This window comes from Pelmatolapia mariae, linkage group LG10_11 (assembly GCF_036321145.2).
Source record: "Pelmatolapia mariae isolate MD_Pm_ZW linkage group LG10_11, Pm_UMD_F_2, whole genome shotgun sequence".
Taxonomy (NCBI): domain Eukaryota; kingdom Metazoa; phylum Chordata; class Actinopteri; order Cichliformes; family Cichlidae; genus Pelmatolapia; species Pelmatolapia mariae.
In genome coordinates, this window is record NC_086236.1 from 18,678,144 (window position 1) to 18,704,946 (window position 26,803).

At 41.8% G+C, this 26,803-nt stretch overlaps 4 protein-coding genes across 5 annotated transcripts; 2 read left to right on the forward strand and 2 right to left on the reverse strand.

Moving 5' to 3' along the window:
• Positions 1 to 792: 792 nt before the first annotated feature.
• Positions 793 to 3,285, forward strand: cfap298 (cilia and flagella associated protein 298). The gene is made up of 8 exons (XM_063487788.1): positions 793 to 931; positions 1,174 to 1,344; positions 1,521 to 1,688; positions 1,909 to 1,976; positions 2,069 to 2,227; positions 2,436 to 2,567; positions 2,681 to 2,776; positions 2,853 to 3,285. Exons 2-8 carry the CDS (start codon positions 1,206 to 1,208, stop codon positions 2,961 to 2,963), a joined length of 873 nt encoding a protein of 290 aa, XP_063343858.1. The 5' UTR covers positions 793 to 931; positions 1,174 to 1,205; the 3' UTR covers positions 2,964 to 3,285.
• Positions 3,286 to 4,351: 1,066 nt separating this feature from the next.
• eva1c (eva-1 homolog C (C. elegans)) lies at positions 4,352 to 8,934 on the reverse strand. Of its 2 annotated transcripts, none has more exons than XM_063487787.1 (8): positions 8,375 to 8,934; positions 7,378 to 7,577; positions 7,051 to 7,174; positions 6,717 to 6,869; positions 5,853 to 5,996; positions 5,186 to 5,263; positions 5,002 to 5,094; positions 4,352 to 4,923 (listed from the first exon to the last, which is right to left on the reverse strand). In XM_063487787.1, the coding sequence occupies exons 1-8, from the start codon at positions 8,484 to 8,486 to the stop codon at positions 4,541 to 4,543; spliced, it is 1,287 nt and encodes a 428-aa protein (XP_063343857.1). In that variant the 5' UTR covers positions 8,487 to 8,934; the 3' UTR covers positions 4,352 to 4,540. The 2 variants fall into 2 exon arrangements, with proteins under 2 accessions (XP_063343857.1, XP_063343856.1); XM_063487786.1 differs by having other exon boundaries at positions 7,360 to 7,577.
• A 1,980-nt stretch (positions 8,935 to 10,914) lies between these two features.
• On the reverse strand, positions 10,915 to 14,751 carry haus1 (HAUS augmin-like complex, subunit 1). Its single transcript, XM_063487778.1, has 9 exons — positions 14,672 to 14,751; positions 14,412 to 14,586; positions 13,180 to 13,315; positions 12,948 to 13,082; positions 12,739 to 12,862; positions 11,500 to 11,565; positions 11,320 to 11,391; positions 11,065 to 11,112; positions 10,915 to 10,977 (listed from the first exon to the last, which is right to left on the reverse strand). The coding sequence occupies exons 1-9, from the start codon at positions 14,690 to 14,692 to the stop codon at positions 10,933 to 10,935; spliced, it is 822 nt and encodes a 273-aa protein (XP_063343848.1). The 5' UTR covers positions 14,693 to 14,751; the 3' UTR covers positions 10,915 to 10,932.
• Positions 14,752 to 16,251: 1,500 nt separating this feature from the next.
• On the forward strand, positions 16,252 to 22,742 carry mis18a (MIS18 kinetochore protein A). Its single transcript, XM_063487967.1, has 5 exons — positions 16,252 to 16,529; positions 17,098 to 17,164; positions 18,286 to 18,408; positions 19,163 to 19,265; positions 22,128 to 22,742. The coding sequence occupies exons 1-5, from the start codon at positions 16,289 to 16,291 to the stop codon at positions 22,206 to 22,208; spliced, it is 615 nt and encodes a 204-aa protein (XP_063344037.1). The 5' UTR covers positions 16,252 to 16,288; the 3' UTR covers positions 22,209 to 22,742.
• The last annotated feature ends 4,061 nt before the right edge of the window (positions 22,743 to 26,803 follow it).

Below are 26,803 nucleotides of genomic sequence, written 5' to 3' on the forward strand. Positions count from 1 at the left end.
CTTCTGCTTTCTGTTCAAACACTTGTAAAATACGCAAAGATAATCTTCATTCACTGCAATGAAGGCAGTAGCTCTCTATGTAAGCAAGTGTATCGGCTGCCTCTGCTTACATGTAAGTGTCATCTCTAAAATGCATCTATTGTGTTATTCAAAGTGTGCAGTAGATACTGTATCTGCATTAACAGTAGGTGACTAGCCAGCGCTTTGTGTCATGTCACAGTTCGAGATGACATTTTATAGGAAATAAAATGCTCCTTTTGTGAGGTTGATGTCCCTTTTTATTGCTATAATCCATAGTAACTAAGAGTCTGTGTTGTGGAACATATTCTGTATGTATTAAAGTGAAAACTTGGAGCTGTAATTCACATTAATATCCAATGTTCCATAATTTATGTGCACAGCAGACAGCACATTTATGTATGAAGCAGTTTATGTTGTGTGTATGCAAAAAATAAATAAATGTATGTTGACATGAGTACTTGTTGGTTTTTGACTGCATAAAAATGCCCCTTATTCCTGGATAGTCTTTTGAAATTTTAGAAACATACAGTACATTGTTATTCCATAATATTTATTTTAAATTGAGGACTTTGAAAAGATCCTAATTATTTCCTTAAGATGCCATCATGAGTAACGAGGAAATTCAAGGATTTTCACGTGACGAGCATGGCAAACAAGGTGAGCGCTTCTAGCCGGTTTCTCTTTGCACAGTGGAAATGGAGCACAGTGTTGCCGCTGTGCTCCATTAGGGGGCAGTGTCGCAGCTTTTATAGCACGAAGTGTCCTCCAAATTACAGTCGAAGAAAGCAGTCGGGCTGACCAATCGTAATTGTGAAGTAATGCCACCGGTTGTAAACAGTGTGAGCTGTTTAGTGTGAGCGCAGGTTAAACTGGAGGGACCGAACACAGTGCTTCACGTTTTACTGCATAGGTACGTGTCACCGTTGTAGGTCACTGTGAGAAAATAACAACAGACATGAGCTGGTCACTGTGAGCAGCCATAACAGTTAGCTTCCATAGAGCTAATGTTAGCTACGTGTGTTCTGGAAGCATCCGCGACAGGCACTGCTGTCGCTATGGTTACGCACTGTTGTCCTACTGAGGGAAAGTGGTTGGTGGTGTTCAAGTTTCATTCAGGCCCCAACTTTATTCTCTTTCAAACTTCTCTTTCAGGAAGGTGGGGTAAGCAGGTGTTGCTTGGCGAAATGGTGCAACTTCACGTGAAGCGTGGAGACGAAAGCCTTTTTCTTTTTAACACCACCGTGGACACCCCTCTGGAAACTCTGATCCAGCAAATTACTGCCATTTACAACGGAAGGCTCAAAGTGGAGAGACTGTGTTCAGGTGAAAACACACCCTCGGTGCTGCCACGACTTAAACCTGCACCTCACTACTGTTGAAACTTTACATCAGTGCTGGTGCACTCTATTTTGACCAGTTTCGTGTCTCTGAGTTCCCCAAATAGCATCCTGTAAGTGGACCTCTGACAAAGACCTGCTTGTTCCTCTGTGTGCCCTCAGAGATTCCCGAGCTTGCAGACCATGGCATCTCACTGCCACCCAACATGCAGGGGCTGACAGAGGAGCAGATTGAGGAGCTAAACCTGAGGGATGAATGGGGAGAAAAGTGCATCCCCAGTGGAGGCTCTGTGTTTAGAAAGGATGAGATTGGGAGGAGGAATGGACAAGGTGAGACTGTAACATCCGTTTGGGTTTGCATGATTTAACATAGCTCTGTAGTTAAAGCCTGGTTTCCTGACTTTGTGCAATTATATGAAATGATATCTGATAGCACGTAACAGCTGTAGATAATACTACTCAAATTTCCTTTATAAAGATGACAGTTTTGCAAGCAATCCTTTTTATTTTCAAGAATGCATGTTTAAACCATCTCTTTGCCTTCTACTAGCGCCTAATGATAAAATGAAAGAGGTGCTGATGAGAACGGTGGAGGCTGCAACGGCGCTCATCTCCAAAGTGAGTTATTTGCTTTAACGGTTGATTGTTACTTTTTGCTTTGTTCAAAAAGGGCGTCACAAACAAATTACGTCATTCTCTTTATCATGCAGAAACAAGTTCAAGCCAATGTTTGTGTCACTGTGGAGATGATAAAGGAAGCACTGGATCAGCTAAGGGGGGCGGTCATGATCGTGTACCCCATGGGGCTGCCTCCTCACGACCCAATCAGGATGGAATTAGAAGACAAGGAAGACCTTTCAGGAACACAGGTGAAACAGCTGAAATGGAGGCTGATGGCCACATAAAATTAGCAGAAACATTTAACTTAACTGCTATAGGAATTTTTATCTTCCATTTATGGTATGATCATTGGAGGTGTTATTTTAAAAAGGTGTCTTATTTTTAAATTAATTTGAAGCTCATGAAATTGCCTTCGCCCTCTCTCAACTGTTTCTGCTACTTTTCTCTTCATCTCAGGCGTCTCTGCAGGTGATCACAGAGGATGAATGCCAGCTGTGGTGGGCTGCCAAAGAGATGCAGAGGGGCAAAAAACTGCAGGACTACATTGGCAGAAATGAAAAGACAAAGCTAGTGGTTAAAATCCAAAAGGTGAGAGCCATTTCAATCTAAAGTATGTTTGAGGCCCGTGACCTTCATCATATCTGAGGTATTATGTTTTTGAGAGGTTTTTTTTTTTTAAACCCTTTTGCTATTCACTTTAGAAAGGACAGGGGGCGCCAGCGAGAGAACCTGTGATCACCGATGAGCAGCAGAAACAGATGATGATGCACTACTACAGAAGGCAGGAAGAGGTCAAGGTGAGGAAATGTGTCACATGTTATAAACATTTGGCTTTGAACAAACATTCTAATCTTTTCTTTGTCACATTTTTAGAAACTGGAGGAGGCGGACGATGATAGCTACCTGGACTCGGAGTGGTCAGACAGGCAGACCCTCAAAAGACAGTTTCAGGGTCTCACTAATATCAAATGGGGGCCGAGATGAACACCAGCACCACTCTACAAACCCACCTCGGAGCCACTTCTGTCATCTGGAGTTCAACAGCTCTGTATTCAGCTGGACAAGTTGCCTTTTCAAAATCTTAAAATGAGCTTCCTCTTGGTCTCATGTGACATCATCCAGATAGTACTAATGATTCAGCCTGTGTGCTCTTATATCTTGGAGTTTCTCCTACTCTGTAACCGTCCTGAAGTTCAGATCCTGACATAATGTGAAACTGAGGCTGGTGTTTGATTTATTTAAATATAAATTTGCTCCCAATGTTCCTTTATCATTTTCACCATGTTGTTTTTTTTATTGAATCTGTACAAAAAAATAAAGTTTATTCCATGTTTTATATTTTGATCATGTGAACACAAAAATCTATCAATATCAGTAGTTTTACATCCCTGGGAGTGCAGGGACAAGGATGCTACACCTTTCCTCTCTTTGTCTTCTCGGTAATGAGACATAAACAAACGCCTGTGAAAGTTGCTCGCAGTCAGGAAGTTTCCACACAGTTCAGGCCATCCCAGCAGGACTGAGAAAGGTGTGTAGAGGTCAGACTCAGTTGTCATCCCCTTGAACTGTTGACAGAGACGAAGCAGTTATCCAGAGAGTTCTATCAAGTTTCACAAAATGCCTCCAAAAAGTCTGAAATTCTCTTAAAGTTTTTCCTTTTTTGATTGGTCAAGGCTTTACTCTAGAAGATTATATCAACCTCATCACCAAAGGTGCTGTCACTTGCTGTGTATTAAGTCCGCAGGATGATCCAATCAAAGAATATCTAATAGGAGGCGATAAGGAAATATCTGTCATAAAGTTATCACTAGTCTCAGAGAATACCTTAGACTTGAACATTTGTTATTTTTCCTTGGAATGTTATCCCCCTCCTCCTGATTCTTTTTTTGTAATACATCAAATGGTCTTTACATGCATTTGTATTTCTTAGTTTAGTGATCTCTTTAGATTACAGGATCTGTTCCCTGACATGTTCTTCGGTTTATATCACAAACACAGCCGCTATGAGACTGCTTGATCAGGAATTAGTGCAGTAATACACCCTCTGGCTGCTTAATTAGTTACACCTGTTCAAGAGATGCAAATATCTAATCAGTCACTCACATGACAGCAAGTAATGAATAGCCAGACTTCTTCTAGCTGATAGGAAGGAAACAGTAACTCAAATAAGCATCTTTGAAGCAGAGGACCACACTGGCTGCTGCTCCTGTCAGCTACGAGCACAAAACTGAGGTTACAATTCACACAGGGTCACTGAAATTGGACTGTGAAGACTGGAAAATCACGGTCAGCTGTGATGTTTGGATTGAAGGTGAGAATTTGGTGCAAACATCTTTAAAGTATAAGACAGAGGAAAAAAACAAATACACAAATCTTTTTTGCAGCATAAAACTTTGTTGATCATGGAAACTTTTGAAAACTTTTTCTTCGCATATTGTACACAAAAATGGCAAAACACAACAAACTGCAATGTTAAAAAAGGAGCTTCTTGCGGTGGTGATCGGTATACCTGCTGGAAAAAAACACCAGATGCTGAGTAGCATCCACAGGTCATGAGTTATTTAACACGAGCTGCCATTCAGATAGGCGTTCATCCAGATCTCCTGCATGATCATCTCTCTGCGCTCGATCCTCTCCGCCCGCTCGGCCGCTTCGCTCACATAAGTCACTTCCTCCCAACCGTATATCGCCTTCCTTTCTGTGGCTGAGAGCAAAGATCTTCCCGTTCCTTCATGGTCATCTTCTTCTTCATCTGTGTCATCATCATCCTCATCCTCGTCATCTTCCTGATATTTAACAGTAGGGCTTCCCGGCTTGGGTGCAAGTCTGTGATCTCTGAACCAGCGTGCCCTGCAGGTCACTCGAACAGATACAGCCAGCAGGGTGAGCAGGAGACCAACACACACGCTGGAGGTAAACAGCAGAGCTGCCATTTCAGGATGCTCTGTGTAGGAAACAAAGAGGGGGAGTTGCGATAAAGCATGGATTGAGAGTTAGTTCATGAGCGCATGTGTGTCAATACCTTTGATGTAAGCATATGTCAGGAGAGAGTTGCTCATCATCGCTCCTGAGTTGTCGGGCCTTCTTGAGCCTTTAGGAAAGGGCTCCTCCAGATCTGCAGGAGGAGATTGTGAAGATTACAAGTACGATGTGAAGAAGTCACAATAAAATCTTGGAACTGCATGGACGGCATGACGCTATTGTACCTTTTTCTGTGCCCGCGCTAGGAGATGAGGTGAGGCTTACTATGTTGGGGTCTGCCACCCTTAGTAAACTCTGCGGTACTATTGGGAAAAGGACAGAAGAAGTCTTTGTATAGCTGTGAACAAAATGACTCAGTGGCTCAGTAGACCGTTTCAAACAAGCTACTTCTCACATCCAAACTGAGCCAACAATGGAGTTACACATTCAAATCGAAAATACTTTCCCTACTATTGTATTAATAATAAGTGCCCTTCAAGGCTAACACACATTGTTTTGCTCTATGTGGAGCCAACACATCCAGTCAGAAGAATTCTTTCAACACCAGGCTCCAAATTACGATGCATGAATGTGACCTCGATGGCATTTGTGCCAATCACAGGAAGTTTATCAGGATGTCAACTCCAACTCACACATCAGTTGCTCACAGTCCAATCTTCCCCTGCAACTGCGCTCTTGGGTGTGATGGGATAAGAACAGCTGATGGCTGGGATCAGCTGATAAGAATCCAGAGTAGGAAGTTAGAAATGTTCACCGATGGAGCTACCGCGTAACGAACGAGGCCAAAACAAAAACCTTCCTTTGTGTACGTGCGCCTACTTTAAAACAGCTATGTTCAATTCATCACAGGGATTGCAATTAAAGTGAATGAGGAAACAGAGAGGGTCCTACCACAAGAATAGATCACACTGAGGTACTTCCTGGTTCCTGGAAAGCATGGGTCCCTAAAGGTCTGATTGCTGACGGGAACAGCACACTTCTGTTTGCTGTAGCAGGACTTGGAGACCAAGTGTACGGCCTCATGGTTCAGACACTCTGCAGGGAAAGAGTCAATTGCAAAAAGAGTTACTGAATAAGAAACATTGATTAACTGTAGTTAATCCATCCATTGTCTTCCGCTTATCCATATCAGGGTCGTGGGAGGGGCTTGAGCCTATCTCAGCTATTGTAGGGCAAGAGGCGGGGTGCACCCTGGACAGGTCGCCAATGTGACACAGGACTAACATAGTTGTGGTTAAATTTGAATAAAATCAAAAGCATCCAGAAACCTAACTGTATCCTATCATTGTACAATGTGAAATCAGTCACGTACAGTTTGAATGTCACACCAGGAAAAGTTCCCAGAACAAAATGATAACAATGGTTGGGGCACACTCAAATGAGTAGATTTATTATTCCATTATTCATGTTATTATCTGCACCTGCTTTTTCATGCTATGGGAAATGTCAAGACAAATGTGAACAGATATTTGTTTATGATAACATCAGAACATTTTCTTCTGCTTAACCAGGTCTGGGAACAGCAGCAATTAAATAAGTATCCCTCCACAAACTGCCACCTTATCACGGTCTCACACACAGCAGTTTCACAAGATTATACAATGAATTATTTAATTATATTGAGAAGCAATATGTCACCCTCTTTAAACTTTCACAGTGCTGTACTCTAAATGTAAAACAAACTGCGTCCTCTTTAACTTATTCATGTTTATTCTTCAGACCTTTCATTCCTGGAATCGTCTGCTAGAAACTCACCAAACGGGGGTGGTCTTGTCAGGTGTGAGGGGCAGGTGTCGGTGTGACCCAGCCTTCGCCCGTAGACAGCTGCATAGATGTTCAGCACCCTGGGGGGCTTACAGCGCAGGACCATGGTCTCTCCTTCACACACCACATGTCTTTTGTGTTCAGCTGAGTGAGGGGGAAAAAAGGAGTAAAAATGACTTGGAGGAGGGTCTGATGGTGGTAGGAAACTGACGGCTGGAATTGGGTGTGGGGAGGATTTTTATGTGTGGCCGTGTAGCTATTCGCTTAAGAATGTGTGAGAAAACTTGTGCTGAAACAGTAGTGAAATTTGACCCGATGAACTCACTAGGTTTACACTTGTAGTCCACATGGAGGTATTTGGTAGTGCCGGGGCAGGGGTCCTTCCCAAATAGCAGGTGATTGACAGGCATCTGGCAGTCTCTGTGGCTCTGACACTCCGACAAAAGCTTCTGCACAATAAACATGGACGACAGTCAGCAAACACCATCCACAGTGAAGAAAGGACAACCAAATCAGATGCAAAGAACCAAGCTTATGCACCAACTGGTTGACATGACGATTTTGAGACTGCGTGAAAGTGACGAGCAGCCACTAAGTAACAGCTGACCCAGTGAGAGTGAAAACAGCTCTTTACCCCACATATAAAATGCACCTGTAGGGCTGTGAAAGCTGAGCAGCTGTGATTGTGTGCCCTGAGTGGAGGGTGTGGATCTACTCCGCAAAGCTGCATCTCGCTGCTCCCGTAGAAGGCAGACTGGATGGAGATGGTGGAGTGGCGTGGACAGTGGAGCCGCAGAGGTTGCCCATCACACGCGTGGGCAGAGTGGCTGGTAATGATCCTGGACAGGTAGTCTGTTAGACAGAAGACATGCATGCATGCACAGAAGGGAGACTTTGCTTATTTTACGCATTACATTCAGAATTCCACCTAATCGTACTCAATTAAAAAAAACTAAACTGCAGTAATTTTAAACACTTTTTTTCTTGGATCTACTGCATCAGTAGCTGCGGAGCAGGTTGCGTGGCCTCTTTGGCGCTCTTGCAGGTGTCTCAGGTTGCTTTAAAAAAAAAAAAATCACTGTGGTCTTGCCTCACTGTCTTTTTTTTTCAAAGTGGCATATTCGGCGAACCGGCATTCAACAAACACAACCGCCCTGTGCTGTACGGTTATACATTACATGACTTACTGATTCCAAGGTGTTTAGCTGAAGATGTGCACAGTGTATCCAAAGATAAATACATTTATAAATCCAACACTGGGGAGATGGTTCAGATAAAACACTAGAATATGAGGAGAAATGCTGAGCCATCATTTTGTCAGCTTTACCAATACAGCAAGAAGACACAAAATAGAGAATTAAGATGTGTTACATTATACCATTCAGGCTTTCTTGGTGTATCATGAACACTAGCAATGAGAAAGAGTACAGCCACATTATCTATAACACCATACATAAAAACGGCAAACAGAAGGTTAACCCCCCCCCCCCCCCCCCCAGCCACCCAACCCCACTGGCAGCTGTTATTACACACCATATAACAGTGGGGCTCATACCCAACCTGCTGTAACAGCAATACTTTGTGTTCTTGTTGTCTGCACCACCACCACCACCACTACCCTGTATCCCCCCACATCACCATCATCTTACCTGAGAAGTCAGCCAGTCCACTCATGCTTCTGGTCCACAGGAGTAAAGTCAGACAGAAGAGGCTGTGGCTCCAGTCCAGTCCGCGACAACGGGTCCAGCTCATGACTCGCATCCCCCGTCTCACTGATCATATTAAAAGCTGGGACGCTTAAAAAAAAACACACCCTAGGACTTCCCAGACTTCACAAGAACCCACGCCAGATGGTGAAGGCGCTCAAAGAGGCCGCGATACCGAGCTTCATCTCTGTGTCGCCTGAGCTGAGATCAAATCACTTCTTCATCCGTCTTCACCTGCAGCACAGGAGAGAGAGAAAAACAGCGGCCGTTTGGGGTTGAGTAAGATCAGCCGCTGTGTGCAGCAGCAGCAGCAATGGACCACAGAGGAGGTTGGGAATAGCAGCTGCGCAACAAGTTGTTCAAAACTGACAGACGAGGTGACGGATCCGAGCGACGCGTGGAGTGGCGAGTCTCCCACGGCGACTTCCCAAACGCTCAAGCCCGCAGATCCGTGAATGGATCCATGTGGAAACTGAAGGCGACCCACAGTAACAGCTGAGCGGGAATCATAATGTGGGCGTGGCGCATAAAACTATTTTAAAGGGAAGAGGGGCGACACACTCGCTGGTAATGACGCACTGGCTCCCTCCCCCTCCGCGAGGCACATGTTTACTTTTTGGAACTTGCTGTTTTATTCTGCCCGTTTCCTTCGCCTTTCTCTACAACTCCTAAGCTTTATTTTATTTTTTCACATCATAGCTTTATACCAGTGTATTATATTTGGCGGAATATTTTGGCTTTCTTCGCATATTAATCTTACATCTTCACAAAAGTAATGGAAACACTATCATAGGACATTGTGCAAAGGTTTAATCAGTAGAAAACCTCTTAGAATTAGAAGTGCCAAATTTTGAGGTTTTAAGTGACATTTTGATTCAGTTTCTTCTCATAATCTGTTGACACCCTAACCATGGCGCCTTTCAGTGAAGCTGGGGGCCTACTGGGTAAACTGCTCCCCAGCCCACATCCATGACCCACTCCATGGTAACCAGTCAGTCTCCGTGTCAGACTGCACAGCAGACGTACAACAGTCAAACTGACAGAGACAGTTGGGGTCTCCACGCTCAGCTCCACATAAGTGGGAGAGAGGCAAGGGTGGGTTTGGATCACAAGGGGGATATTTTGCATATAAACTGGACAAGTTTGTTGCATTCTCCGTATTTTGGCTCCGGGTGCTCAGGGAGTGGCCCCAAAACCACTTTTACGTGCCGTTATCCTTCCAAAGCCTGTGGAAGTCTGCTGTCTATCACAAAAGGTTTCCTGCACTTTGTTTTTAAGACGTAACATAGCCATCTAGGCTAGTCAGTAAAATAACAGTGGCACATGGGTAAACAAGAAATTCATGTAATGAGGTAGTGGAAAGGCTTCTGAAATGTGTTGATGATGCAGTCTTTTTTAAAAGTATAGAAATAATGCTTTTTATTATAATTTTTTGTTCAAGACAACTATGTCAACATTCACCACAGGAGACCTACCAGTAATAACACAGACTATAAATCAGGGGTGTCAAACATAGACCTGGGGCCCAGAATTGGCTGCAAAAGGCTTAAATCTGGCCCCACTGGGCAGCTTTGGAAAATTTCAAGGAAATCTTTGGATTTTTAACTGTATATTTAAAAGTTTTACAGCTTCTTCTACAGATAAAAACCTCCACCATGGCCATTTATACTACACCAAAGTAAATAAGCAATAGAAAAATAATGAAACAATGTATAGTTTCACTTTTTTGGGCAGTGAAATACCACAACCTTTCCCGTTATTTTCACACATTTACTTCTTACAATTTAGTTGTGTTGGCAGATTTGAGAAGCTTCTCTGGTCCAGCCCACTAAAGATCAAGGTGGGCTGTATGTAGCTCATGATGTAAGAGGAGTTTGACATTCCTGCTATAAGTATTTGGGAGACAAACATCTTTTACGTGGTTACCAAATCCTGTTTTTTTAATATGTTGCCATCACAACAAAGCTATTCATTTAATGCCATTTACCGTTTCTGTATTTGGGCAGAAAGATCAGACTCTCACGACATGTTGTTAGTACTTCTTCGGAGGGGAAACAACCCCTCAATTAGACTGCAGTGAACAGAAAATAAAGACAACGCTCTTGATTAGTGTTAATGATGTCTGTAACAAACAGGAAGAGGTGAAGGAACAGAAAACAGATGAAGCCAAATGTTTTTGTTCACCCCCTAGTTCTTTCTTTACTGCAGAGAGGTCACAGTGCCAGTGAAATACTCTAATAGTTAACTGTGAAATAAAGAGAAATGTAAAGAATAATATTGACAAGACTTTAAAGCTAGAAGTTTTGAAAAATGTGCCTCTGACCAGCTCTTACTTTTAGAGCACAAGGAGACTTTTGTCTCTGCACAGATCTGTTGGGTTGCATAAAAAGAAGCCAGAAGGTGGCTGTCAAAGCACGTCGCTAGGAATGCCACTAAGAAATTTAAGTGACTTTTATTATTTAACAAACACAGTAAATAATACAGTAACATTAGACAAATCTTCATTTAAAATCCACATTCATCTCAAGCTGGGAATCAAGTGCAGCCTGAAAACAAACAAAGAAATAGGATCAAATTCAATAAATCAGCCACCACATCTCATCCATTATTGAGCCAGTTTTTAGGATGCTTACCAGCTCTCTTTTTGCCTCTTCTATTTTCACTTGAGCCAGAGACGGGTTCTGTTTAGAGGAGGAAAAACAAAATTCAGAAACCCAAATTCAGGAAATTTGTTTCCACACGTCTGAACACGGTTCAACCCTTTCCTTCAGGTTGGTTTTAATAAAGTCATTTGTGCGCAAAAAACATTATCCAAAAGGATAAAAACAGATTAAGAGGTTTGGTCGTGGAGTCTTTAAAAGTCAGTAACAGAGTGAAAACAAACATACCGGGCTCAGGTCCATGTAAGGCTCCAGTTTCTTCTTTAAGGGGATTATTTCTTTTTTCAGCTCGGTGACTTCCTGTAGAGAGAAAAATAAGATGACACTTTTCAGACCCTGGAAGCAGACGGTATTACATTTTCATTTCCATGGCAATGAATGGGGGCGCATGTGGAAAAGCTGAAATACCTCTGACAGCTGCACAAGAGCCTGGTGGGTGATAGACTTGTCCATGTTCCTGGATACAAGCTGAGCCTGCAGGACAGAAAGAGCAGAATAAAATCAGTGATCTTTAGAATATCTGCTCCCTCCTGACTTTAACAGGAACTCTTGGACCTGTTCTGCAGAAACATCTCTGTTCTCTAAACTAGAGGCAGTAATGTGATACACACATTATATCTGGGAGATCAAACACTGATGCATAACAAAAAAGCTGGAAAACTGGTCATCCCAATGAGGAAAAAAGTGCATTTTTCTACACCTTTTCTTATATTTTTTGAAACCTTTATCTCTTTTTTGTGGTAGTGTTGTCAACATGTCATACCATCCCTCAAACTTTTTTTAAAAATACCTTTTCTTCTGCATCTTTTCTCCGTTACTATGACCATTCTTAGAATTTCATATACATAAAATTGATCTTTTTGGCTTCTGATGATGGATATTTTTACTGTAACTGGTGGGTAACAGTACCTCTTAAGCTGCAGAGCAAAATCTTATTTGTACATTTTGTAATAGTTTCTCATCCAAAGCAAACCTCCCATTAATTTAGTCAACACAAAGAAACACAGAGCACTTTTAAATATCTTGATTAGTTCTGCAAAAATGGTACAGGCAGTATTATCACTAGCTCTTCTTTCTTTTTCAAACTGCCTCAGATATCACTGCAATATACACATTTTCAGTCTGCCTACTGGAGTACTGGTAATGCAAGTATAAGTAGCCAATCACAACTCAGAGCATCAAGATCATCTGCTGAAGCTCAAACTGAGCATCAGAATGAGCAAGAAATGGGATTAAAGTGACTTTGAACCTGGTTGATGGTTGGAGATGCAGACAGGAGTACTGTATTATTGTAGCTTCTGGCTGAAAACGCCTCATTGATGCCAGACGGGAAGGACCAGACTGCATTGAGCTGACAGGAAGTAACTCAAATAACCACCCATTACAACCAAGGTATGCAGAAGAATCTCTCTGAATATAATACAACTAAGCTTGCAGCAGATGAGCTACAGCAGAAGAAGACTACACTGGGTGCCACTCCTGTCAGCTAAGATCAGGAAACTGAGGCCACAATTTGCCTGGGCTAAGAAAAAATTGGATTTCTAAAAAAAGATATGAAAAATGATATGAAAAAAGCCTGGTCACGTGAGAAAAAGGGGTCCAACTCTACACTAACAAGGTATACCTAATGAAACACGAACAACATACCTCGCACCGCTCCCGTCTGTTACTGAGCTCGTTCGCCTTTGCTGTCACAAAATCCATTTTGAGCAGCTTCTCCTCAGCTTTAGCGCTCTCCACTGCCTGAGCTTTGACAGTTTTGTTGATATCCCTGAAAATTAAGATTGCCAGTATTACAAAATATGCTACATATCATCCATATAAGAACAGGTTAGTGTCATCCTCTGTGTACCTACTCTTGTAAACTTCCCCGGAGCACCAGAGTTGCCCCGAGTCTTTTTCTGAGGGCCCGGAGCTCTCTCTCAAGTCTTCTATTTGACTTCTCCGCTTCCAGAAGTTCACTAGTGAGGTTGTTTACGGCTGGCATAAAGCTGCACACAAGATGACGAGACACGACTCAGTTTATCTCACCCTGTTTTTTTAAAGTGGCCAACTTCATTGAATTAGGGACTCAGAAAAAAAACATACCTGCCCAGTGAAGTGTCTCTCACTCCAAGCACCATAGCATTGTCTACTAAAGCAGATAAGCAGTCAGCAACTGGCTTTGACAAACTGACAGACGACAGGCCAACACTTTGTAGAAGAACATCCTGGAGATGAGCACCTGAGTGGAGAAAACACTGAAAACTTTAAGGTGGAAGTTAATGTCTCACATAAATAGCACAGAGAAAAGTAAAAAATTATAAATAAAGACTTATTAATATTATTTGTAACATCTTGGATTTTGTTTAATATTTTTGGCCGATATGCATCAGAGGCTGAGTACCACAGTGCAAAAGTAAAACAGATGAGGCACCAGGCAAACATACAAAGAGAAATCTTAGATGAACAGTTAAATGGTTTTAATGTAGAAATCATTGTATACTGTTTATTACGTCACTATCAGTATCTGTTCACTAGTTTAAGACTAGACAAATGTGTTTCTGTATACCAAGTATAATGTGAACACACTTTATAATACACCACACGTTACAGTGTAAAGGTTGTAGGCACTTTGAATTTTTAATTTCTCATCCATCACATAATAGCCATGTGCAAAAGTCAGTCCTGAAAGAGTTTGGAGTAACCATGGTGAACGTTTCGCTGCCTGCAACATCATCTGTGAGGAAAACGGGACGCTGGTGGGAGGACCTGCCAGTTCTGGTGTTCTCAGGCGAATGCCAGTTAATCTGCATGGTGTTCGGTTGTGAGCACAGGTCCCACTAAAGGACTTCAGACCTTAATGCCACCGTCATAGTGTCTGTGTTTAGGTTTGGTAACAAAACATGCACATGATTAGCCCACTGGAGGTAATTTTGCAGGGCTCTGGCAGCACTCCTTTTGTCCCTCCTCACACAAAGGGGCCGATACTGATCTCACTGCTCGGTCGATGCCCTTCAACCCTGTCCAGCTCTAATTGTGTCACCACTGTTTTGAGACCATAATGGAAGATACAGCAAACCGTACTGATGTACCATCCTGGAGAAGTCGCACTCTCTCTGCTGCCTGTGAATGACCTGCATCTACCCTATCAGCAGTTTCTGCCTCCTGGTTGGACAGACTGATATCCCTGAACTTTAACTGACTTTCTATTATACTGTGACCTGCTAAATGCCTTTAAAATGAGTGCAAGTGCACTTGGATGCTGTCTTAAACCCACAGCATATTTATCCCCCCCCTAGATTAAATGAACTTTGTATAACTGCCTGTAAATTACTCACCCTCAGCCTGGTACTCTGCTGCTTTCTGTTTGAGGTCCTCTATAAGGAGAGCTGTGTCACTGCAGCGGGCTTCGCTGGACTGGGCGAGCTGGTACAGGATGTCCACTGTCCGTGTGTTGACTTCAAACTGTGGCACAACCTGCTCACCAAACACGGCGCCGAGCCAGCTGTTCACCTGAGGATGCCACAACAAGCAGGAACGTATAAACACGGGGCGGCAAAAGCAGTCAACAGGATATGCTCCCGAAACAGAAAAATACCTTCTTAATCTTCTCACACATCCCTACTGAAAGGCCGTCACAAACCAAAACAAACGTCTTCTTGAAAACGGCAAATGTTTTCGCGCCCCCAGAATCATTCCAATAACTTCCTGGTTACCGGCCAATGAGAACACAGGGCAAAACACGTCAAGTAACAAACGAGAGACATATGTTTTTCTATATTTTCTAAGATATTTCATAATACAAAATTAAATAAAAGATAAACAGGCGTAATAAATGACAGTTGGTAAGTTAAATAAAAATATATATAAATTTTTTTTTCCAACACACTCTTTCCGGTTCACCTTTCCTGTGGGGAAACAAAGATGAAGAAAAACTTAACATAGATCGCCTCCATTTCCGTTCAGTTCGACGAAACTAAAGAGACTTGTAGACTTGGATTGTATAGCTAACCAAAGCTAAACCCAAAGCTACAACTCTTGAAATAAAACTAAAAATTACAATTTCAACAAAATAACAAAACAACATGAACCTACCTAAATAAAAATGTGGAGAGAATGTCTTAAATTTTTGACTTTTCCAATTTGGTCACATTTTTTACAAGTGATATTGGCTCTTTTGTTGTATTATTGTTCTGAATCAGTCTGGATTCAGTCTCACACTCTGACATTTTCTTCTTCTTTCAACTCCTTACTTTAGGGGTCATTACAACAGACCATCTGCTTCCATCTCACCCTACATCGCTGAATATTCTCTTTGTTCTTCCTCTTTCCCTTCTCCCTGGTAGTTTCATATTCATCATCCTTTCCCCACTGTGTCCACCATTCCTCCTATGTCCAAATCATCTCAGCTGTGCTTCTCTAACTTTGTCTCCAAAATGTTCAACCTGAACTATCCCTCTGAAGACTTTAGTATCTTCAGTTTAGCTACCTCTGGTCTTTTGGGGAGTGCCACTGCCTCCAAACCAAATATCATGGCACATCTCACTAGAATCTTCCAAAGCTTCTCTTTCATGCTCACTGCTATCCTTCTGTCTTCTGTCTTTACATTCATATCCACCATGCCTGCACTGTGTTCTTCACATCTCATGTGTATTGTTTGTTGCTTTGGATGACTGACCCTAGGTATTTATTCTCATTCACCTTCACCATCTCTACTCATCTCTGTGTGTGTTGAGACAACGGGTTTTGTGGTTTGGTGCTGTATAAATAAATAAAAATTACTCTTTGGAGTTTCACAACTTTTAGTAACGTTTTACCTGACCTGCTGTTTTTATTGTTGGTGTCAAATTAATTATAACACAGTGAATGATGAATGTTGGTTAGAGGGGGCCCCTGTGATTTGTTTTTATTTTTTATTTATTTATTTATTTGCCCAGAGACCCAACAGAATCGCCACTGATATACACTTTGTTCTCACCGGGCTGAGTGCCACAAGCTAATAAATAAATACGTTAAAGAACACCAACAAACAACAACAAGCTAACAAATATTCAAATTTAAAATGATTATTTAAAAAAATGCATCCGAGTGGAAGGACAAAAGCGGAAGTGCGTGCAGGTTAACGTTTCGTATCGTCGGATACCTCTCGGATGCTTACTTCACCGTCAACAACCCGCCGAAGTTCAAAATAGCTTGTTTGAAAAAGCGAGTAGAAATGGCGACGAGGAAACAGTTGGAAAAATCTTATACTAAAAGTGTAAATAACTCCACGTCTGACGCGTCCAGCATAGACTCCACCACGGTCGGGGAAAAGCTTTTCCGCCCCACCGAGGAGGAGGTGGAGGACGGCGATGACGGACCTGTGGTCTTCATCTGCGCGAAGTGCAAGCTGCCTGTCGGCGATTCGTTGTCCTGGGATGGAAGTGAAGATGATCTAAACCAAATCAGACTGAAGCGTAAGTTTGGCTTGGGAGATTGTTTGCCCTTTTAGCCCACAGCCGGTCCAAGTTGTTATGGGGCCTTAAGAAGCAGAATTTGATTTGGGGCCCCCTTGTAGGCTCACCGCCTACCACCCACCCCAGCACCAGCAATATTAACTATATGTTATCAATGCTTGATTGTTTGTGCATTGTACCCATTGTACAAAGTTAACTATTTAAACTACTTCTGAAATTTGCAAAAGGGCAAAACAATCATAAAGAATTGAACATACATGTAAATATTATTTTCTTATGTAAACTTCAAATGTAAAAAATGAAAAAAGTTAATAGATTAAATGAGCATATGAGTAAAAACACCCCCTACTTAAAGTCGGTGTTAATATATTTGTAACTTTGTGCCTCAACTAATGAAAGTGCCCTTCTGACATATGCATTTTACCTTTCATATTTATTACTTTAAAAAGGAGATACATGTTAAAATGAATGAAAAGACTGATGGGCTGGTGTGTTTACATGCAGTTTTAGAGGATGTGAATTTACAGATTTTTGAGCTGTGTTCAGCTGACCTATTTTTTATCCTTAGGGGTCACTGACAATGTCATGATTGGAAAGGAGAACCGACTGTACGAAGCAAGTAAAAAGTGTCTCTGGTAAGATGATGCCCAGCAGTAAAATATGTATTCCAGTCTTTTACTACCACCTAGTTTTACTACTACTTAATACTAGTGTAGCACAAAACTTACAATGTTCACAAGTGGGTGAAAGCACCAGAACTTGCACATAGGAGTCTTTTATGATTTCTTATTTGATCAAGACCATTAGCCATTTGAAAACTCAAGATGGTCTCTACTTTCAGTAAGGAATTGGATTTTCCTTTTTTGATTGATGCTAGTGTCAAATTCTACACATCCAACCATGTGGGAGTTGACTTTAGAAGTCTGAAATTACTCATAAAAAACTTCCTGAGAGGATTGTGGAATGAGGTTGAACAGATAATACTTTTTGTTTCAGTCACATCACCTGGATGGACCTCTCACACTCCTCACTCAGTTCTGTGGCCCTTGAAAAGCTTGATGCATAGGTAGCAGGTGATCATCTTGTTGCACTGCTGAGGTGTTCTTAAAGTCCAGGTTGCTTTGACGGTGGCTTTCAGCTGGTCTGTGTTATGGGGTGTTTGTCATCTTCCTGTTGACAATACCCCACTGATTCTCTCTCTGATTCAAGTCAGGGGAGTTAGTAATAACATCAGGTGATCAGCAGATGGAAGAATGTGCTGTAGATGTTTCAGTTGTCTCTAGCAAAGGAAAGGCTTGATATTTGGAGTACAACAGTTGTCTGTGTGTGGTGACAGCAACCTCAGAGCACTGTGAAGTTCTCCCAAGTTCTTGAATCAACTTTTCTTGACAATCAAGTCTGCAATGATCCCTCCTGCTAGTTCACTTTTTCCTACCACACCACACCTCTTCATGCAAACTTTCCATTAATATTCAGTACTCTGTGAACAGCGTTTTCAGCTATGAAAAGTGTTGATAGTTGTCAGACAACTGCATTGGAATCTGATATAGATCTACCTCTGAAGCGTTGCAGTTTTAGTACAGTTAGAGCACTAATACCACATGTGCATGCCTGATTCCACAGCGTCCGTTGGGGCAGGAGCAGGGTAAGCCATTCTTTTGGCATTTTTTATATATATGTATGTGTGTCCTTGTTGGAGTAAATCTGTTTCTCTGTTTGAATGTTGTGTTTTTTTCCCCCTTTAATTTCTCTACAGTTTGGTTGTGGATCTCATCTGTCGGAGCTGCCGTTCTGTGCTTGGCATGGTGTACACATCCACCCCTAAGAACCTGGACCACAAGAGGTTTACCTTCTGTTTCAATGTCGCTAACATCGACAGGTGCGTTTTTGGGACAGAATTTAGTTTAAACAATAACAAAACATGGATCATGAATTTACTCATTTTCTGATGGCTGACTCCAGCAGGATAATGCATCACATTGCAAAGCTCAAATCATCTCAATCAAGTTGGTTTGTTGAACCTGACAATGAGCTCAGTGCACTATAGGGAAGCTATAACAGAGAAACTTTGGGATGTGGAGGAACGGAAAATTAACATTACTGATGTGCCAACAATTCTGCAGCAACTGTGTGATGCCATCATGTCAATATGGACCAAAATCTCTGAGGAGTGTTTTCAGCACCTTTTTGAATCTACAACAAATCTTGTCGATCTTTTTGAACCTTGAAGGCAAAAAGGTCATCTAAACCAGTGCTAGCAAAGTGTACCCAGCAGTGTACCCCCACTTGAAACATGGATCTTTAGTATATACTCACGATGAAATAGAAAAGGAAGAAGTAAAATCTCCCGTGCAACTTTTCACAAAGATTTAAATAATAAAATCTTTTGGTGGTTTGTTAAAGTAGATTAATAACTGAGACACAAAGCTTTGACGTTTTACATATCAAACAGAAGAGATGAGACATGTTGTATATTGTTATTTTTAGAACAAATTTTTATTAATATTTTAGTTATTTTGCAATAAGCTGTACTGTCTCTGGTCATGATATTGTATTTAATACCATTAATCGTAAAGTGTTCGTGGTGTGAATCCTCCTTTTACAACTTTATTGACAATGGAAATCTTTTTCAGCTACGTGCTCGGCTCTGGAGGCCAGATGTTGGCAGCAGAGGGCCCCAAAGAGCAGCCAGTAACACTGGAGTACAGAGGCATTGTTGAACAACAGCTGACAGAGGTAAATTACTACTGCTGCTTCTCTTTGTCTGCTTTCCCTGATGATGTCTTGCTTTGGGAAGAACAAAATGTTTCATGTAATGAGCAGATTTTCTGCTCTAAAGCTCACTGTAAACTGATTATATCTCCAAACACAGGTTGACATTAGTCCTTAAAATTGTATTGTTGCTTTGCAAAAAGTATTAATGTTAAAAAATCAAAATCTGGTCAGCAGATCTAAACTCTATGCAAGGTTTTAGCAGAAATAGTTTTTCTTTATTGACCTGTCTCTGTCATAGTACTTTCTCATTAGCAACAAGCAGCACTTTCGTTGATGCCCAATGCATAGGTTGTACTAACGGTGACATCAGCTTACTTCTGGGAAACCCTTTGTGCTGTAACGGGCAGGCAGACACTAATATCAGACATTACCTCATCTATCCGTCTCTTCTTCTGCAAGCACTATACCATTTTCTCTGAAATAATAGCAGTGATGTTAATATGTTTAGGGTGTTGACACCCAAATCTCCTTCTGTTTGTAGTTATCCAATATCTCAATTTTAATTTCCTCACCCTAATTTAGTGTCATCTTATAATTCTCATTATCACTGCTCAGGAATTCTAGTCAGATTTTTCATGGGAATAGTGGAGTGACTCCCAAAGTTGAAGTCTAAATCACCCTTTGTTTAAAATATCCCACAAAACCACTAATTGGCCAGTAGGCGGCGATAGCGCGCAGGAGCGCCTGCCAGCCCTTCCACACTCTCTTGCACCGGGGACAATAGATGTGATATGGACCATGCTGAGGAATCTTCGCTGGAGAAAAACATGTTTTGGTCATGGAGTGTTTTTGTCACGGTAGCTTGGTGTGTGTGCGCGGTGCTCTGCTTTCACTTTGCACCAACCTGTGAGTTTTCATCACGGACCATGTGAACCATTGTATTTTGAGATGTTATCTGTGCAGCAGTATATCAGAACAGAACAGGTTATGCTGCTTATGGGACAAGAAAAACAAAGCACGAGCAGCATATGTGTTTTTAAATATCTAGAAAGATTTGTAGGTGTGTCTAAAGTTCGTTAAACGCTTTGTTAAATTTTTTTGTCCGTGACCTGAGTATTTTCCATGTATAATTGCCTTCCCTCTTCCTTTTCCATTTTTGTGATCCGCCAAAAGATATACGTGAAAAACCTCCAGTTCATCTGATTAAATTAAACCAGTGTCACTGCTGTGAGAATATTACTACACTGTGTGTGACGCAGACAAAGGGATACCCCAGGAAAGTGCATAATGAAGTGAAGATATTTACCTCATACTAGCTTTGGTTAATATTTGGGTTGGATTTACTTCTTAAATCCATCTTGCTTTGAGTCTTTAGTGCTTGTCTATATATATTACAGATTAATCAGACTATAACTACACAACAGTTATATTAATTTCTGGTTTATAGCCAGGTTGTCTTGTTAGCTATTGGTGCATTGTAACAAGATTATAAAGGTTTTTTGATCAGATCAGATATTAACATCGCCGCTTTCTATTATTACTTGTTTGCAGACAAAACCCTACATCAAGATGATACACTTAAAAAACCCAGTTTCAACTTTAAGGCTTCAATTTTAAGCGATATCTAGCTGGGTGTTTTTTAAATCCAAGGCTCATGTAGGTATAAAGTTAAACGTTTTATTGCTCGGTAAAATGTTTTGATAGCAACGGGTCTGAACTTTCTTCAGTTTTTAATGTTTTTGAGTTTGAAAAGTGTCATTTTAGTCTGTTAACTGAATTTTGGTTTATGTTTATGACATTTATTGATAACCAAGTTAAAGTACAGGTCATGTTTTACTGTTTTCTGGCATTTTATATCAGGATTGCCTGATTATTTGGGGAAATAAACAACAGAACGGTAACTCAGATTTTCTAGATACAGGTGCTGTTATCGATTCTGCTTATAGAGCCTAACCTTTATCGAGTCCTAAATAGTTTTCTGCATCAAGGATCCCATAGCTTTCCACATCAACAAACAAAAACCACAAACAAACAAAGAAACAGAAAGCGTAGGAAAAAACGGCTGGCATGTAACTCAGGTGTGCAAAAGCTCCATGCTTTCACGAGTTTGGCATCATTGTTTGCCACTCAGTTAGAAAAACAGAAAAACACGTCCCTGTGTTTGCAGCACGGAGTGAATAATTTGGCATCTGTTTCTGTTTTACCAGTTCTCGTACACTGACTATGAGATTAAAAAAACAAAAAATTGTTGCGTGCGCCCATTTTGTTAAATGAAAGGAAGGTGTGATAGGGGGATAGTTTTTATTCTCATTGCAAAATGTAAAACAACAAACAAAAATCGTGCAGCAGTTTTGGTAAACACAGGTGGCATTCGTGCTCTCTCTCCGAACCCTTTTGCTCCCGGTCTTTGTTCTCAGGTATCTGATGATGCTCGTGGCTCCTGATGCCATGCTTAATGTATTCTGTCTGTCTGCCTCCCTGTCCCTCCGTCTGTCTGTCTGTGACTTGCAGACACTTGTTTGGGTTTTTAATCTTCTACCCTCAGTGACCTGTCTCCCCCACCCCTCCCACTCTCTCACTGCCCCTCGCACCCGTCTGCCCCTGACCACTTCCTCTCTGGGTTACCTCATTCTTCTTCACTGTCTCCCTGTACCAATTATCTTTACTCCTCCTCCCCACTTTCTTCCTCACTGCTGCTTCCCGCTGCTCCCTTCATTTCCCACCTGTCCCGTTTCCCCCTTTGTTTCTTCTCCGCTCTGAATCCCTCCCTCCTCTCTCTTTCCTCTACCTGCCCAAAACGCAACACAATTTCTAAACCATCCTTTTCTCTCTTTCCATGAAACACACCCCCCCCCCCCCCCCCCCCCCCCCAATCTTTTCTAGATGAAAATGCTGGTCATGTCCATGGCACACAGGCTAGAGGAGATCGAGACTGGCCTTCAGGAGGGATGCGATGACGCCTGACAGCGATGTTTAATATCCACACCGCTCAGCTGTACCTTTACATTAACGCTTTTATCTGTGACATATTCCTCGAGTTACATGAGTCGTCCTGACCGCACCACCTAAAAACACACACATACACACACACACAAAGCTTCCACTCTGCTTTGTCCTGATTACCAGTGGTGAAACAAAGCCTCCCTGCACTTGTAATCAATCACGTTGCCAGCTCTCGCGGCTCATGGCACAGTCTTCCCTGTAGGTCGTAGTGCAGAATGAATGCGCGCTACGAGCAGAATGTTTATTTGTTCGGGATCTCATCAAACAGGCTGCTCACTCAGCACAATGCTGTATTGATCTGGCCACTCGACTCAAGGCCACACACTCTTCTTTGTTCTCTCCCTCAAGTGTGGAGCCTTGAAATCAGGCTTGGATACATGCTTTTAATCGTCCAGTCGTCGCAGGAACTGAAGAGTATTTGAATTATTCTGTTCCAATGATGACCGAATTTTTCAGAATGGGTGGAAATTACCATCTGTTTCTCTGTGCGTTAATCATTGTTGGTTTGTTCATTTTGTTCTCAAAGTTACGTGTTTTTTCTCATCTGCGTAATAAAGCATTGAAGTTTCAAACATGTTCCAGCATTGTCAGTTTCACATTGCAGTTTAAACCAAGCGAGACAACTTTAAACTGTCAGGATAATCTTTTTAAATGTTTCTTTTGCACTTAAATTGTTTGGGGATCAGTGGCTTATCCTGCTTTGTCTTTAATTAGACGTATTTCTTGGATTTAAGAGTTAAACAACCAGTTTAAGACCTTCAAAACTGGGAAGGTTGCTTAACTCGGGGTCAGTGGGTTGATTAAATATTAGCGCATTAAAAAGTGTTTGTTTGTTAGCTGACCTCTAATGTGCCTAGCAACACTTTCTACCAAAAAGCAGCTCCACGCCGTACCGCTTGCCCTCCCTCACCCACGAGGTTTCATCAGCCTCACACAACAACAACAGTGAGAAACGGCCAACCAGCACGCTGTATCCAAGGGCAGGTTGCGATGGCAACTGAGAGCACGTGCTACGCTGACTGCCTGTTGCCATCTCGTCATCGTGTTCACCGCCGGAGGAACAGCCAGCCAGCTCGCTGGCCAGCATGCCTGTCAACAGACGTTAGCCCCCCCCCCAACTCGTGTTCAACCACACACCACACACAAGGGAAGAGTCGTGAATGAGCTCACCCCTCCAGCCCCCCAACCTTAATCTCTGTGTGATGTTTTCCTCTCTCTCTCACTCGTAACTCCACCCTTGGTTCTCTTTCTCCCTCCCCCTCCCGCTAATTCTCCCCACCCTCGACTGTTGTTGTTGGTAGTTGGGGAGGGGTGGGGGCGAAGTCAAAACAACAACAAACAAACCGCATGGTTTTTGTTGTTTCTGTTAGCGGTGGTCGCAGCATAGGTGTTGTCTTTATCCAGCTCTCGCTTAAGGATGAGTTGCCTGTTCGCATCCTGCGGATGGATGATGCAAGCCAGCCGACCAGTCCAGATGTGCGCTGTTGCACCCTGTTACACAGGGTGGGTAGCAAGCTCGTTTTGGAATACATTTCCCAGTTTGCTTTGTTTTTTCCCCATTGAAAGAAATGAAGCTTAAAGGCTGTTACCTCTGTTTAAAGTCTGCATCTCAGGGAACGGCTCAGTGGATAGCCTCTGAACTCATTTGGCTGTTTTTATATATAGACTTGGTGTTGGTGGATGTGTTGCACTACTGAGTGCAATTATTGCACCGATTTCACCCCGTTCACCTCTTACGTCTGAACCAATCGTTACCACCCAAACCAGGACCAACATAGAAACACACGTCTGTCAGTACCTCTCATTCTACAAGCACTCGGGGACAAAGGATGAATAATGCAGAGGTAGCGTCTGAGTGAAAGTCGCCTCCCCTCTCTCCCCTGTTTTCACCTTCCCTAAGCAATAAGGAAGCAATGTTGCCATGGAGGCAATGAAGCCTCGGCACGGCAGCAGCCAATTGAAGCCTTTTCTGTGTGAAACAGAGGACCAATGGCTGCTCAGACTGATGCTGTTATTGCCACGGACTCTGCGAGCTGATTGGCTGTGCTCTGCTCTTTGATTGAATTTCTGATCTTGTTTTTGGAGAGGAAAAAATATCTCAGGGAGTGCCACCTGTGTGCCAACTTTGAAAATATGTTTGGTTTTTTTTCGATGGATAGAAAAGGATTATCTTGTGAGAAGGCAAATGTTTCTGTTTTATTGGTTTTGAGAGCATTAAATATGATGCTTCTTGTAATTTGGTTCTGATAATACATGAGGGTGAGAGTGGCAATGAGATGGTTGCGTCAGATGTTTTGTGAAGGAAAACATTGAAAACATTATTTCTGTACTATTTTTTTCAACCTGCGCAATAGATGACTTTATTTAATCCTCGTTTTCTGCCTTTTCCTATCATGGTATTTGGTTTTCCTCTGACAAAGGGACCACACCCCACCAGTTGCTCACAGCTGGTTTTGGACCATTTCCTGGTTTAACCCTTCATTTTACACAAAACTGTGCATGTTCCCTGTGCCTCCTAACACTGAGTGCTTTAAAAATATTGTTTAATAAATAATAATAATGATGATGTAATAAACAGATAATTATTAAAAAATAAATTATCTACTTAACAAATGTATAAAAATCCCACTGGACTTTTGCCATGGCTGATTGCCCCTACTTTTCCAGCGTGGTTGACTAACCAACAGTATGCTTGAATAAAATCTCTCTCTCTTTTTTTTTTTACATTTAAGTCAAGGAGACAGTCTGGTGACATCTTTGTCTTTGTTTCCCACAGATTTGTTGGAAGGTCGGTTAATAAACGTCTTCATCTGGGAGGTTCCCAAATGTAGGATGATCTTAAGCCTTTGTTCAACTTCACCCAGTTTATATTAACTAATAAAACGTCTCTGCAAAGGCTGCCGCCCTCTCAAGGTTGATGACCTTCCTCTGTGTCTGTGATGGAACTATATAACCGGCCAGTCGGTGACTCGTCTGACGGAATAACCCCAATCCCCTCTGAGTGCTCAAACAAAGCCTCCTACTTCATTAGAAACATCTGCTTGTTTATTTCCCCCTAAGTCTTTGTGTACAACCGTGGCTGCCAGGTAGACTGGCTGCCTCTCACTCTCTCCTCCTCTTCCTCCTCCTCCTCCTCTGCTGGTGTGAGCGCTGCTGAGGGAGGCTGTACTGGTCTGTGTGGCTGGACCTGGATGTTCAGGTTGTCTGTGTGCAAACATCCCTGGTGTGTGTAGCAGGTTAATCGTCTGTTTTTCTCAGACACAAAGCCTCGTCCCTTTGCCAGTGACACCCTGGTGAGAGTGTGTGCGTGTGTCTATCTGTATATGTGACGAGCAGGGGGCTGAAAAAGGGATTAGTGTCATCAGGACCTAAGCCTCAACAGACTGACAAAACTAAATTCCTGCTGGACAGTAAGTGGTCAGTTTGGCCACACATTAAAAGGATGCCAGCCATCTGACTAATCAGAATTATTATTTTTTTTCTTTTTTTTTCCCCAAAGAGAATTATTAATCATGCACAATTTTGAATATTGACAGCAAAGTCACAATTGTTCAACTTCTGTTCTAAATCTGGCAGGATAAGGTTTTATTAAATTAAATTTCTGTATCTGCTGTGTAACCAGACAACAAGAAGAAGTGTTACAATGTCTTTATATTTATAAATGTAATGATATGTAACAAGCTGCAATGTTAACATTCCTCTAAAGAGATAAAAATATCCACTTATGCTCCATTCATATGTTGGTGGGGTGTTTATCACAAGCTTATTATTGCTACTTGATCTGTTTATACACAGATTGATTTTAATAATAATCCGTTTTCCCAATAATGCTTCCTGAGACTACATAGATTAATGGCTCTATAGTCAGATTCTTACAAAAAGCAGTCTGAAGCTTTAACTCACCAAATACTTTTATTGAAACTCTGTTATTCTTTGCATAAATTGTTCAACCTTGAAAATGTGAGAGGTTAAAAATCATTTTCCTCAAAGTTACATAGGGACTCACAGTCTGGTCCTTCAATATTTGGATGATACTGGGTTGTTTTTTTTTGCCTCTGTTCACCACAATAACGGACATGTTGCAATAACAGTTTAGGAATTACAGCCATTTTCGCAGACTGAACAGTAATTTGAGAAACAACTCTAGTCGGTCTGAAAATGATGGACACCAAATGCTGAGTTTCTTGCCATGCGTTATCTTCAGTTGCTCTTTGTTTCTGGGTCTTCCTGCCCTGAGTTTTGTCTTCAGTAGATAAAGAAAGGTCTAATTGGGTCACATCACTGGCTCAGCTCAGTCAGCTTAGAAACAGTTGATATGGCGTGGAAAATACAAAAAACCAAAACAAGAAGCACTCCAAGAGGACAGGGTTTACTTTTAAGGGAATAGTATTGTAATTTAAATACATTTATGTTGTTTTCTGCCTTCTTGTTAAAGATTAAGTTTGCAGTGCAGTAAAAACAAGTGGAAAGTGCAAGATTTTGTTATTTGTCCTCTTAAAATTGATTTTAATATACTTATAATAATAATTTTGAACATATTTATTTATTGGTTTTTA